This window comes from Aplysia californica, unplaced genomic scaffold (assembly GCF_000002075.1).
Source record: "Aplysia californica isolate F4 #8 unplaced genomic scaffold, AplCal3.0 scaffold00057, whole genome shotgun sequence".
NCBI classification, from domain to species: domain Eukaryota; kingdom Metazoa; phylum Mollusca; class Gastropoda; order Aplysiida; family Aplysiidae; genus Aplysia; species Aplysia californica.
In genome coordinates, this window is record NW_004797327.1 from 729,173 (window position 1) to 743,534 (window position 14,362).

Genomic DNA, 14,362 nt, shown 5'->3' on the forward strand with positions numbered 1-14,362 from the left:
AAGGGCGAAAAATCTCGGAGGGCCCGTGTGCAAGTTGCGCACGTTAAAGATCCCTTGGTGGTCTAAAATCGATAAGAGTAGGCTTCGGCCGCCACTCGGGCCAAATTCAAAATTTCGTACCAACGAAAAAGTATTAGGTGTGTCCAGCGCGCTCATATGACTTTATACAGTTGCGAGCGCCGTAAAACCCTATACTAAAAAAACAAAACAATTACTCCTCCTCTCTCCACTTCTCTTTCTCTATCTCATTCTCACTGATGCACTCATTATGTTTCATTTTCCATAGTCTCTCTATTTCTCTCAGAATCTGCTGTTCTAGCCTTTTACCTCCCCCTCTCTCTCTCTTTCTCTCTCTCTCTCTCCTCTCCCTCTCTCTCTCTCTCTCTCTCTCTCTCGCTCTCTCTCTCTCCTCTCCCTCTCTCGTAGACCATAGATGAGACGCCATCACCTTGTGGACAGCTCCCCACCCACGACACACCCGCCCAGATAGAATTTCCACATTGCTCATTATAGCTTCGCCACTTCAACCTCACTGAGCAGAGCTGTGTTTTTCTGTTGTCCCACTCAGTGTAGTTTTTGCCCTCGTCTTCTTTATAAAAGTTGAGGATTCGAAATATGAAAAGTGAGTTCGTTTCTTCTGCAAGTTTGTTTACAAAGCAACGCCGGGAGCCCAGCTGATCAGAGACACTGAGATTTTACCAAACACTAACAATAATTTTATACTCACCACATTATTATTGCCGTGCCAAATCATGAAGGGTGTTTTCATGTGTGCATTCCTACTCGCTTCGCTGTTCACATGTGCTGTTAGTAAAGGAGAGGAAATCGAGTGTTTGCGTCATCCACTACTCTCTGCTTACTCTTGTAAGTATACGATCCGAAAGCATTACGATTTGTCTTTAAAAAATTAAGTATTCATCAGTGCTCTTGATTGTTGTTACTATTGCTACTGTGTTACTGTTGTTGTTTCTGTTGCTGCTGTTATTGCTTTTGTTGCTGTTGTTGTCGCAGTTTTTGCTGTTGTTGTAGCTGCTGCTGTTGCTTTTATTGTGCTGTTGTTGTTGCTTTTGTTGGTGGTGGTGCTGTTGTTGATATTGTTGTTGTCTTTTCTTGGGGGGAGGGGAGGGCAGGGAAGTAGCAAATAGTTCGTCCATAGAATTTTTTTTTTTCAGTCCCCTTTCAGTTTTGGTATGTGTTTTTTTTTGTATTAATTGCACAGTCGTGATAACCAAGCAAAAGGTACATGATTGATGATAATTGCAACACCATTTCCCAGTGCCCGAGTCCTATTGTACTGTTGATGATCTCATTATGAATGAACCGGCACAGCTGTGGGGATTTCCGCACAAAATAAAATGTGAGGCATCGTGGTAAAATCAGGCGATCGTCAAAATAATGATTCGAAGAAACAAGCATTTTCCGCCAGTTTGGCAATTTTTATCGAATTTTTGTTAGTCGGCTCAATACCTCCCGCGCCAATATAAAAATACATTTCCATGTGAAATTTACTTTTTAAAAAACGTTGATTTAATGCACAAAATATGAAATTCCATCGTTTTCACGATTCTCGAGCAATTTGAATTACCAAACGTTGAAGGCCGTTTTCTCCCTTACTTTACCATAGAAACCAAGGGACCTCACCTCCTTCAGTCTAAAAAATCTCGAGTTCAATTTAAGAGAGATGGATTATTTTTCAGGGAAAGCAAGGCAAATATAATCAAGCTTGCAGTTGATACCAATAACTCCATACGCCCAAAAATTGACAAACGTCTGATTCCACCGCGTCGTGAAATAAATATCGTTGTGTAATAGTCAGCCTTTTAGTTAACACATCTGAGGCATTCTCATTGAATGAGGCTCGTCTCTGGTGCGCTCAACTTAAGTCCTGCCGAGACAGAATGAAACGTTCCATTTTACAAATACTATTTTTGTAAAAATTATCTAATATCTTTTCCGTCTAGAGCAGAATACAAGGTGTAAGCAACACATTCAGAATCGCGTCAAAAGGAATGTTTTTTTCATTTTAGACTCAAATGTTCCCCTCCAAAAATATAAACATACAATCATACATATATTATACGTACGCACATACATACACACACGCACACACACACACACACACACACACACACACACACACACACACACACACACACGCCCGCGTACATACACTTATTAACGCGAGATCACTAGCGCTCACGCATACAGATGTACATACACTAATACAGCACACACACAGATCTCTCATACGCAAGCACGTGCACAGGCACACTTACCGAAATTAATATATATATATATATATATATATAAAGCTAAGCTAAATCGGTGAATAATATCATACAAATTTCAGTCGTGCTTGTTTAGAGGTTGCAGTTTGCCCCACAGCACCAGATGGCGACACCAATTAGCATGTTTGCATTTTAATTTATCTGTGCGTTGACCATTGACTATAGCCGATTTTAGTGTTTGTTGCAAGACGGCCGAATGGTTTGAGTTTATCACATTTTTTTCACGTTATTTAACAGTTTATTATTTTATTAGGTTTGTTCTATATTTTACACAGTTTTGTTGTGCACTTTGACCTTGAATGATCATAATACAGGCTGCAAGTACAGATCTTTCAGAACTCTGAACAGTCGAGAGAGGAAGACGGAAAGGGAGAAAGAGACAAACATAGAGGACTGGAGAGCAATATTTATGTACAAACACACATTATACACTTATTGTACGCATACTCTTTCCACGCTCTTTCTTCAACACACATATTGTAATAATAAACACACATAATGTAATATGCTTACACTCACGAACAGACCAAGAGTCACACACTCACACACACATATGATATTAAATGAAAAAATGTTAACAATGATGATGCCCAAACTATTGTTATATGCATATTGTTATACCCTCACTCATAAAACAAAGAACAGTCCTTCCGTAGCGATCACCAAAGTGACTTCTACATGTACCAACCTGAATCTCCAACTTTGGTGTCTGTAAACGTGTGAGGATCTATCTAAATATGAGCCAACTATAAAACACTTGGTCTATTATATTTGCAAGCAATGAGCCTTCAACTGCAAGCTATATGTGGACAAAACATGAAGCTGATTGACAGTAATTTTGAGTCCCCCTTTCCACAAAAATTATACTTGTACAATTATACTTGTACATCTATATCGACAAGGGCTACTTCGATCCTGCCTCTCAGGGTTCGCTGGAATTTTAGGGATACAGATTCTCTGTAAGTATACTGAGATACCCAGGACGGGAAGCCACGCTTTATGCGAGAAACTATGAAGTGCCTTGGAACTGCACCACAAACTCCGGTAGATATGACCTACTGTTAACCTTCTGGTGCAAGTAATGCTCTTAGTCTAACATTTATTAAAATGATCAAAGTTGCCAAGTGGTTTGTGAGCTCAGTCTTACAATGATCACCATCATGATATTAGATCTGAAACACATCGGCGATCATGGCTCTACATTCATTTCTGCGCTCGAATGCTCTCAAGAAACCTATGATTATTATACTGGTGTTTCCCCGTTATCCATCTAATCAGGTTTTCCGAATAATTTCATGTGTCTATCCATGCCTTGCTTGCTCTTAGTTGGGTTTTTTTCTTCTATTTTTCGAGTGAGAGCAGGATGTTCAAAGTGTTTATGTCAATTGAATTGTATTAAAAAAAACTGCATTTATCGCTTCCTCATATTACGTTCTCATCAATAAACGTTCCCGCGTGAACTTCTTTCAGAAAATTGGTATAATAAGAAACATAACGTGAGTTCAGATCAGGGTCAAGGGTGCGTGTTCTTAAGAAAAACACATAGTTGCTAACACAGTTGGGGCCTACAGTGGCTTGTTAATTGTTCTAGTCGGTTCGCGAATTTTTATCAATATATTAAAAATCATATATTACTTTATCATGCACTATCCATATGCATTTACCTATATGCATATTCATTGCTTTGTTAACTAGATTTTCAGAATGGACCAATAAAAGTTTACTGGTTTGGGGTTTCTTTTTCTTGTAAACATTTTGGTGAGAAGTTCATTACAAGTTCAATTGTTTTCAGTGGGATCGTAATCATCATTTCTTCTATAATTTACTTTGAAATGTTTTGTGTTGTGAATGTTCTAATAGTTTTGATCTAGATTCCCCTTTGTCATCGCCATAAACCAACTTTCTCTACCGTCGTTTGCACTCAACCAATGCACCACTAGTATCTTTGATCCCGATAACGAAGAGCGAACACTTGAGATATCAATAGGACTAAGATTTCATGAATAATCCCAATTTGTGTGTTGGCCTACTCTTCTTTTCATCCATTCAATTGCACTGACATTATTATTTAGTTCTTCCAAACCTTTTTTTCTGTATGCTTGCTCCTTGAATTCCATCTGCGGCTTCCTTATTATTTCGAGGAGTGATATTTTCATGGTTGCTATTTCAAGCAATGCTTGGTTTATCTTCTTTATCTGTACATGATATTTTGAGCATTCTCCTTATGAATCACGTTTCTGTTTTTTTCTCTTTTTAATATTGTTCTTGATTGTCTAGAACTCACGTCCATGAGAATTGAGCAATACGGCATACCTTCAATATCCCGAATTTTGTAACCATTGTAATGTTTCAGTTTGACGTGACAGGGACAATAATTTTGCACATTTAATGAGAACAATAATAATAGATATATCAAGACATCATGGTCCGAAGAAAAATTTGGGCTATGTCTTTTTCTAGTTGAAGGTGTTGCATTTTCGCGGGATAGTTTGTGAGGAATATAACTACGGAAGACAGAGACATCACAACCATTTCTCCCCCTCTCTCTCTCTCTCTCTCTCTCTCTCTCTCTCTCTCTCTTTCTCTCTCCTTCTCTCTCTCTCTGTTTTTGTCTATCTGTCTCTTTCTCTCTCTCTTTCTCTCTATTTTTAAAGCTATGTATCTTCGCATTTATGTATGTATGTATGTATGAATGTATGTATGTATGTATGTATGTATGTTTGTATGTATGTGTGTATGTGTGTATGTATGTATGTATGTATGTATGTATGTATGTATGTATGTATGTATGTATGTATCTATGTATCTATGTATGTATGTATCTATGTATGTATGTATGTATGTATGTATGTATGTATGTATGCATGTATGTATGTATGTATGTGTCTATCTATCTATCGATCTATATACCGATCTATCGATCTATCGATCTTTTTTTCTGCCTCCCTCTCTCGCTCTCCCACTCTCTTTCTCATTTTTAAAAACACAAACACACACACCCACATACGCACACATACATACTTACAAACACACATACACACCCACACACGCACAACACAAAAACACACCCACACCTACACACCCCCACCCCCCGGTCATACACACACATTTGCACCCTGGCCACTTATACACATATTTTATCCCCCCGTTTGTCTCTCTATCTCTCTCTCTCTCTCTGTATATATATATGTATATATATATATATATATATATATATATATATATATATATATATATATATATATATATATATATACATATATGTACATATATATATGTTTATTTATTATGTTATATCTATGTGTCTATCTATCTATCTATCCATTTATCCATCAATCTATTTATCTATCTATCTATCTATCTATCTATCCATATATGTAATCTTTGAAATCAAAACGATTGAGACAAAATACTTCTTATTACATAAGAAAGACTACGTTGCTTACTGTTACAGTGGTCATAATATTATGTAAACTTTTTTTTTAAATCCAAGAAAGGCATAATTAAAAATGGAAAGTTGGCACTCGACAGTGAAAGAATTTGACCTGGTGTACAATATAGATAATACCATGAAATTTGGGAGAAGACATTCCCATCAACAGTCTCAAAATGAAACAAACGCTTGCATCTCAGTTTTGCTTACAACACGGGAATAGTTAAGTTGCTTCTACGTTCTAATTTTTGTTCATATAATAACATACCAAATGGTTTGATTGTCGTTTTTTGCTCGTGTTGAACTAGATCTACATCTGTATGTAGAATGTGCGAAAAATGTCAGTATAATAATAGACTTTAGACGGAAAGAGTTAATTAGGAGAAAATGATAATTTTGATAGTGAGTGGTAGAGCAGTAGTAGTAGTAGTAGTAGTAGTAGTAGTAGTAGTAGTAGTAGTAGTAGTAGTTGTAGTAGTAGTAGTAGCAGCAGCAGCAGCAGCAATGTTCATGTTTTTGCAGCAGCAGCAATGTTCATGTTTTTGAATATCTGTGTGTGTGAATTGCTGTTTGTCTATGTGTGTGTGTGTTTGTTTGTTTGTTTGTTTGTTCTGAATATAAGTTCGTGTTTGTGCGCTTTTGTATTGCATATATTTTAATCGTTGGGTGGGGGGAGGGCGTTTTAATAGGTAAAGGAAAAGTTGGATGAGGAAGGGGGCGACTTATTAATGATTATATGTTTGCGGAGGTACTTTAAGCAGTAAGTGTTATTCTAGCAGGAAAAAAGAGTTTTATAGCATTGTTATTATCTTTTAGGTACATAAAAGACTGGTGATTGTTTAATGTCTTGCTGTCATTGAGGCGTCAGTAGTTCAATAGCATATCAAGCCTTTTTCGACTACGGGCTCACTATAATATAATTATGTACCCGTGAAATCAGTCTTACGTATATTCACACATAATTGAAAACAACATTCCATGTGTGTTCCCACCATCTGGGGTTGCTTTTTGTATGTCACTGGAATTTGGGTGAAATGATTTATCCGTAGAGTTCGCCAGATCAATTTGTTTTACGTTTATTATTCGCCAATATAGATTCTAGGGATAAACACAATGCTGTTAAGCTGCAAGACAACAAAGTTTGTTTTAACACACCTGCATTCAACCAAACTAGCATTTTTTGTTACGTTTATGCTTTCTGCCTTTCAGACAAAGTGTATTATTTTGACTTCCGAGGGGATTCCTTTATTTTGCAATTATTTCTCTGTATCAGTATGCCCACTCAGCCGGTTTCCTCATTAATATTTATTCTTAGAAGAAGCAATAAAATGAGGCACCTTTTGTCAACTGATATTGCGTGCATGCTCTCTGTCTCTGCTGTTTTGTCATACGTGACTATGGCAATTCTGTTCTGTCTGGTATCTCATGTGAGAGAATGAGGAAATTGCGAATGGCCCAAAATAACACCGCAAGGCTGGTACAGAAGAGAAAGCAGAAAGATCCTGCATTGAAAATGATTAGTCTTTGCTCTGGTGTGGACAAAAAAAATCCAATATAAAGTTTCTACAATCTGTTAAAAATGTCTCAACAATAAAGCTCCATCATATGCCTGAGCTTTTAATACCTTTTGCTCAATCCCGTAAGTTACGTTCTTTCACAGACGCAACAAAATATAGAGCCCATGTGATGAAATTAAGATATTTTGATGAAAATAGTTTCTCATTTTGTGGCCTTAGAAATTGGAACTCCTGGCCCCAGGATCTCAGAGAAATAACAAATCCTTATACTTTTACGTGTTTTCTCAAAACTCATTTATTTAAGTCTTAGTTATAATGTTTTAGTAGGAGTTGGTAAGTAATATTTTTATTGCTGTTCTTACGTATTTAATTAAGGTATGGTTGAGAAAGTTCTTCTTCATGGGGTTGAACCGGTTTTCTCTATTATTGTGGAATAATTAATTTGATATTGTATGAATGAAGTCAATTTGTTTGTTTGTTTGTTTTTGTGTTTTTGCTATTTTTGGGTTTTTCGTTCATTTTTTGTTTTTGTTGTTATTTTGTTTTTGGTACGTACTTAAGTGCTTTATAGCACTCGAAACTGAATACAGCCATAATATTATGATGGCGCAGCACATATTAAAGGTGGGGGGGGGGGGGGGGGGTTATAAACTTATCTCGGTAACTATGACCTTTTAGATAAAGCCTTTTAGCAGTGAGGTATAACAGGGAAATATCTTTACAATGTAACTTTATTTTTTTTTTGTTTAAGTTGATAACACCTTTCATAAAAGTAAAAAGAATTTTTTATTTACCAACCAATCAAATTTGGTGCATTGATAGATATACTCAATACAAAATGTTATACACTTGGGATCTTGGATATCTTGAATGGAAAAAAGTTTGAGAAGGATAACTGACTTACCCCTTCATGCCTCTGAATTCTAGTACATAACCGTTCATGTAATTCATTATGAAAGCATTTATTTGCCTCTCCACCTGTATAAAGTTCGGTTATAGTGTGAATATCAAGCCCTGAAAATTTTTCTGGAATCAAATAGAAATGAAAAAAAACTTCCAAAAATTGAAGTTTTGAGAAAAAAAAACCGACATTTTGTTACATAATAGCATAATAAAAGTTGAAGGAGAGAAAACCTGAAAGATGATGATTGCATCGCAAAGAGTAAGCAATTTTACTAAATTTTAGATTTACATGCAGTTGACGTATCATAATACGTAAAACGTCCAGATACCATAAACTGGTCCAAAACCGTCAACTTTAAAACCAGCCCCCACCCCCACCCCCCTCCCCCTTTACGGATTTTCAGTTTCAGTTTTGTATTTTCCCGGGTCTTATTGATTTTAGGAAAACCAAGTGATCTTTAACGCGTCAAACTTTCAAACGGGACCTCCAACACTTTTTCACCTTTATTCGAGAACGCTATGTTTCAGATCTTTCCTACCCTACGATCAGGGGTGTGTCTGAAAGACAGCACTGAGAAGCTACGGAGTAGCCGTAGAACGGCAGCAGAAAGAGTCAGGAGCCCAGAGCAGGGGTCAAAGTGGGGGAGGGGGGCAGTCTATGGAGACAAACGCAGACGACAGAATAAAGTCAGATAGCAGGAACGGAGGGGAAGAGAGAAAATTTTTAGAGAAGAAAATTGTCCGTCCCTGTCAGGTTCCCATTTCAGGACCTATTGAATGAGAGGCGAACACCGTAACCACGAGAGAACCTTGATGCGCAGTGATCAAGTCATCAATGTAAAGCGCTCAGACTGTTTATACTCGTGTGGTATTTTTCAGTGTAGACTGCCTGCTAAACGTGTGTCAAAGTGGTGAAAAACAGGTACAATCATTCCAAAAACGTTTTTAAGCGATGTTAACTGTTTCAGCCTCTTCGTATTTTCAACCAAAAAAATCGTTACCGTTATTATTGAAGTAAATATAAGAAAATCCTCCCCAAAAAAATTCTCTTTAAACGTTACAAGCGAAGCCATTAGAAGGTTTAATCACCTAACTGCATTATGTTTAAAGCACATACGCACACCACTCTAAGAAAAGGAAATTTACTCACGCTACCTGCAGGGAGTTGAGTGGTATTTCAAATTGTCTTCTATTATTTTCGTTTCTTTTCTCCCTTTACCAACCTATCTACTCAGGTAGCAAGTTTTATAACTTCCCTTACTTCTTTGATGTTATAGATCATCGCCAGTTTATGATAAACGATTTATAAGTATTGTAATCTCAGAAACATAATCTTCTGGTGTATTTTATTATCTACATCTATTCAGTCTTTTTATCTCAAAACAGTATCAGATGATAGTCTGGGAAGCATATTATCATAATTTGTCTGCTGAGAGACAGCAGACAATTGTCACAAAGAAGTTCGAGTTTTGGAATAACATATCGCTCACATGAGCAGCCGCCTCGTCTTTCTTACTGTAATATCATTTTCTGGGAATTTAAAATTGCGTTAGTTGAAGCAACAACAATAACGTTCTCGTTCTACAGAACTACATCAACAACAAAAGGCTGTGAAACAGCAAGAACAAGAACAATAACAATCAGAGCAGCAACAAAAATCACAAATATAACAGCAACAGAATCGGGCAATAACAACAGCAACAGCAACACTTCAGAGTGTACACTATAATCTTTCAGCGAACTGGTGCATGATCTGATTGAGCTGTACGCAAAGACATATCCTATTTTTAGAGTTCGCTCTTGGATGAGCATCGCGCTGGCATTTACATTTCGGAAATGTCAGACAATTCTCATGATTAAGTGGTTCTGCAAAGAGAATTAGGTCAGTGTATGTTTGTACGCCTACACTGAATAACATTTAATTTGTTGTTACTTCAGAAGGGTTACGTAATCGTTGATGGTTGGCTACACCCTTTCCTATTTAGTTTTGTGCTTGGCCTATGACTGAAAGGCTGTACCCCACTCAGACAAGACACTTGGATTGGTATCACACTTGATTGAGTTCGGTGAGTTTTTTGCTTAGATTCTGAAAGGTTGACTCTTGAATATAAATATGCATTAGGCACTCTAACCACCACATCCACTAGCTATCCAAGTTTGCCCAGTACATAACGTTACCGGTAATAGCTGCAGTGGGATCACGTTGGTCTAGAGCGAAGGTGTCTTTAATTCGAATCTCTAACTTACCAATTTTAATGTTTGGATTTTTACGAGTTTTTGAGACTTTAACTCATGTGATTCTATGATCCATGAAAAGGACCTTAAATTAGAAGGTCCAACATGTTTTGAAGCGTAGACTTTCAAAGTTTACTTGGGATTTTGAGTGAGCTATAACTTTGAAAACGAAATTATAAAAACAGTTATAGATTGCTGCATGCATCTGTCTCAGCAGTCAGCTTTTAGTTGAACATAGAAGATTAAGAATATACCCCTAACGTAGAGGTGGGGCTAGGAAACAGTTGGAAGCGCACTGAAGAAACATCAATGACGGAATAAACTAAATAACGTGCAACAGAAATCATAATATAACATACCATATAATAGGTGTAACAGTGACAAAACATAGATACAATAAGATGCACTTTGTCTCTCTAGCGTAATAAGAAAAAAAAAACAATACAAAATTGGTATACACAGCTGATTAAATCATAAAGTCTTCTTCAGCACACAGAGTATTTCAGTTACACAACGTAAGCTACCCCGGACTGATCCTCTACAGAAGCATTATTTTATTAACAATTTGAGTTCCTCACATTTTCAGAGCTCCCGGTTCACTTTCTTTGCTTCACTTGGTGGTGAACGTCGAGCAGAGGTCCCACTCTCAGTCAACGTTGCAGCATCAAAATGAATGATAGGCGCATACTCTGTAACACATCTCATACATTTCTTAAATATTTTAAGATATAAGCCCGTCAGTTGTGAGGAAAATTTTTAAATTTTAGTAACTCCCAAACGTTCAACCTTAAGTTGTTTCTTATCCACAGAACCAGCGTCCTCTGAATCTTGGCTTGTTTTAGGTTTTCTTAAAATAAGACTCAAGAGGACTACCAGCATCGTCTGTTCAATCTTACAATTAGCCAAAGACCTCCACCTTTGAAATGGTATTTTTTGTGTTTAGGTGGGCGCTAAATTTATGTAACAACATGATAATACATTAAGTCACCAAATGTGCCTGAACTTTGCGTTGGCAATTTTTTAACTAAGTTGAAATGGTGTTTGTCTCCCACAGCGTATTTTAACAGAGTGATACACTTTTGCCAAACACCTGTCCCCCTCATTCGGCGCCTGCTGACCGTTGGTCAAGACCTGGTGTTAGGCTGTTACACGTGTGTCTGCACTGTGGATGGCGTGCATTGCTGCAGGTAAACACTGTTCACATCTGCAATCATGGGATTTTTCTTAGATTTGTTTTTTGTCTTTAATGCATATCTATTTATGTATGCGTGTGTGTTGTGTGTGTGTGAGTGTGTATGTGTATGTGTGTGTGTGTGTGTGTGTGTGTGTGTGTGTGTGTGTGTGTGTGTGTGTTTGGGTGTGTCTGTGTTTGTATGTGTGTGTGTGTGGCGTTGGGCGGGGGTGGGGAGAGGCAGGGAAATGGAAAGAAGGGGATTTTGTGAGGCCAATCCATACACGCTTTTTCTGAATTAGTTTTACTCCAAATGTCGTAATAAACAATACAGGTTGATAGGTTACATGCGTGCTTCTTTCAAACCTTATCAAACTTGTCAGTAATATTGTTACTATGTGATATGTGGAATAAATGATAATACTATGTACGTGTAAATATTTTGTAGCACCATTTTCCCTTTGCCTGTAGGGCACAATGTTTCGTGTACATCTTTCGAACCCCTTTAAAGACTAAAACCTTTCTACTTGGGCAAAAACAAGTTCACCCCATGAGATACAGATACGCCCCAATAGCAAGTAACCCAAAAAGAATCAACACATCAGTACCTGTTGGTGATTGGACCCATGTACTATTTTTGCTTCCAGGTAGGCAATTGCGCTTCCTGCTCCAAAGTGACTGATATTATTTTTTTCGATTATTGTTATTCCAAATCCTGTCAAAGGCGTTAGTGAAAAGTATAATTATTTGGGCAGAGATACTATAAAATAAAGAAGCTGATTTTGCCTTTAGATGTCACGAATTTCTTTACATGACAAAAGTAAACAGATGAGTGGGGATATTCCCTTTGAATAAACACAACTCTGTTTGTGTCAAGGGATTAGGTTTACTTAATGGCCCTATGGTTAGGGTTGAGCGTAGCTGCCTAGTCTTTGTCCGTGGTAATTATTGGTTTACCAACTTCCCTGGAGAAATAGAATAAACATAACGTTAGCACTAAGGTTGGGTTTATCATATTCATACTTTTCACATAATATGTGTCACGACACTGTGGAATGAGGCACTCGTCAAATTTTTTGGGCATGTTGGGTTATTGGTACTATCTGAAAGCTTATTCGTTTGTTTTGCTTTCAGTGGAAAAAAACCGCTTCTATTATGAATAGAAGTCAATGTATTTGCGATTGAAGGAGTTGAAGTCGCCTAGTTTCAGGGGTGAAACTAGTGAGAAAATGACCGTCATAGTTTGGTAACTCCATTAGCTAAAGAGTCCTTGAAAACTGAAAACATGACATAATATGTTGTGCTTTTAATGAATATTTTTCAGTAAAATCCACTTGGACACATGTTTTTTTTTGTATGGACATAAACGGATTTGAGCCAAAAAACAAAAATCAATGAAAATTGCCTAACTGGGCGGAAACATACCTGTTACTCGGATCTCATTATCTTGGCGAGAGACTGATCTCACCACCATGCCTAACATATTAACTTTTGATTTACTAGTATGTGTGGGGGTGTTCAGTTATGAATAATAGCTTGTTACGATGCTTTTATTCTCTTTGTCGTGTTTCTTTGACATTCGGGGGGGGGGGGGGGGGGAATCATTTATCCAAACGAGCTTACTTTCCTTGCATCAACAAAACCTTCGAGCAAGCATGCAGGTCGTGAGAAGTCTCCCACTCTTATCTAAAGACAATTAATGCACCTCGTATTGCCTGTCTTGTAAAAAGAACGTCCCCCCAAAAAGTCAACGTTGAACGTTGCATAGGCTTCAACTGTGCTAAGAAATGCAATTATATAACCATGGAATGTCGTTTTATCGATGATAACATTCTCCGCTAGAGAACGACACCTAAACGCCATTGGCAGATATTTATTATAGCCGCCATCTTGTTTGACCTCGCAAGGGGGATGCCAGCCGCGTCATCTGATCGTGATTCTAATAAAGAGTGATGATTTTGCGTAGCGAGCGGTTTGCACGGGCAGCTTTCAAGCTTCCCTCTTTGAGTCTTTCCAGCGGGTCCCCCTAGAATACTGCTTTTGCTCGGCACAGTATTCATTTGCAAACCTTGAAGTCTCGAATCAGATCTCCTCCATTTGCAGCTCAGCGTCCTGTTAAGTCTAATCTCTTGCAAGTGCTTAATTTCTTGTGCTTACAAAACTTTGAAAGAAACTATCCGGATCGAAACGGCGATCATTTCCGCTGTGTCGTTGAACTTTGTTTGAACTTGCTTTCGTACGTAGGCCTGCTCTTAGTCTTCTTCTTTTCAGTTTACGTAGGGTACAGAATCTAAATCAATCTGGGTGGAAGAAGTGTGCTGCACAATTGCAGACAACCGAACCGAACAGTTCTGCAAAGAAAATAATCTGAGTCGGCAGGCTGCCGTCCAGCAGTCGTGTTGCCACCATGACTGACAAAGTGGGAATCCATCAATGACGTCAAACAAGATGGCTGTTACTATAAATATCGGCTAATGGCTTTAGTTGTCGTTCTCTAGCTATACGCTTGTTTGTTCTATGTGGCACCAAACGTACGATACACATTGAGCTAACCTGAGTTTCAGACATATTCACAAAATGCGTCCACACCCCATATTATTCCTGAGTCTGTTTTCAACCTAAATAATATGTACACATTATACATTACATCGTCCTGTCGCAGCACGTAACTTTAGAACCAGGCGTATAGTCAAGTTGGTTTACAACGCTTGCTACCCGGGTTCAAATCCTATGCCGGGCATTATGTCACTCAGTTTTGTTGAGGCATTATGGCTGTCATTCTCTCCCTTCTCTTTCTCTCTCTCTCTCTCTCTCT

General features: G+C 37.8%; 1 protein-coding gene across 1 annotated transcript in view; it reads left to right on the forward strand.

Annotated features, from left to right (window-relative positions):
- The first annotated feature begins 520 nt into the window (after positions 1 to 520).
- Positions 521 to 14,362, forward strand: part of LOC101851177 — an 18,531-nt gene continuing 4,689 nt past the window's right edge. The window contains exons 1-2 of the mRNA XM_005093051.3: positions 521 to 864; positions 11,431 to 11,563. Of these exons, the coding sequence (XP_005093108.1) occupies positions 753 to 864; positions 11,431 to 11,563 (245 nt within the window). The 5' untranslated portion in view covers positions 521 to 752. The remainder of the gene's footprint in view (positions 865 to 11,430; positions 11,564 to 14,362) is intronic.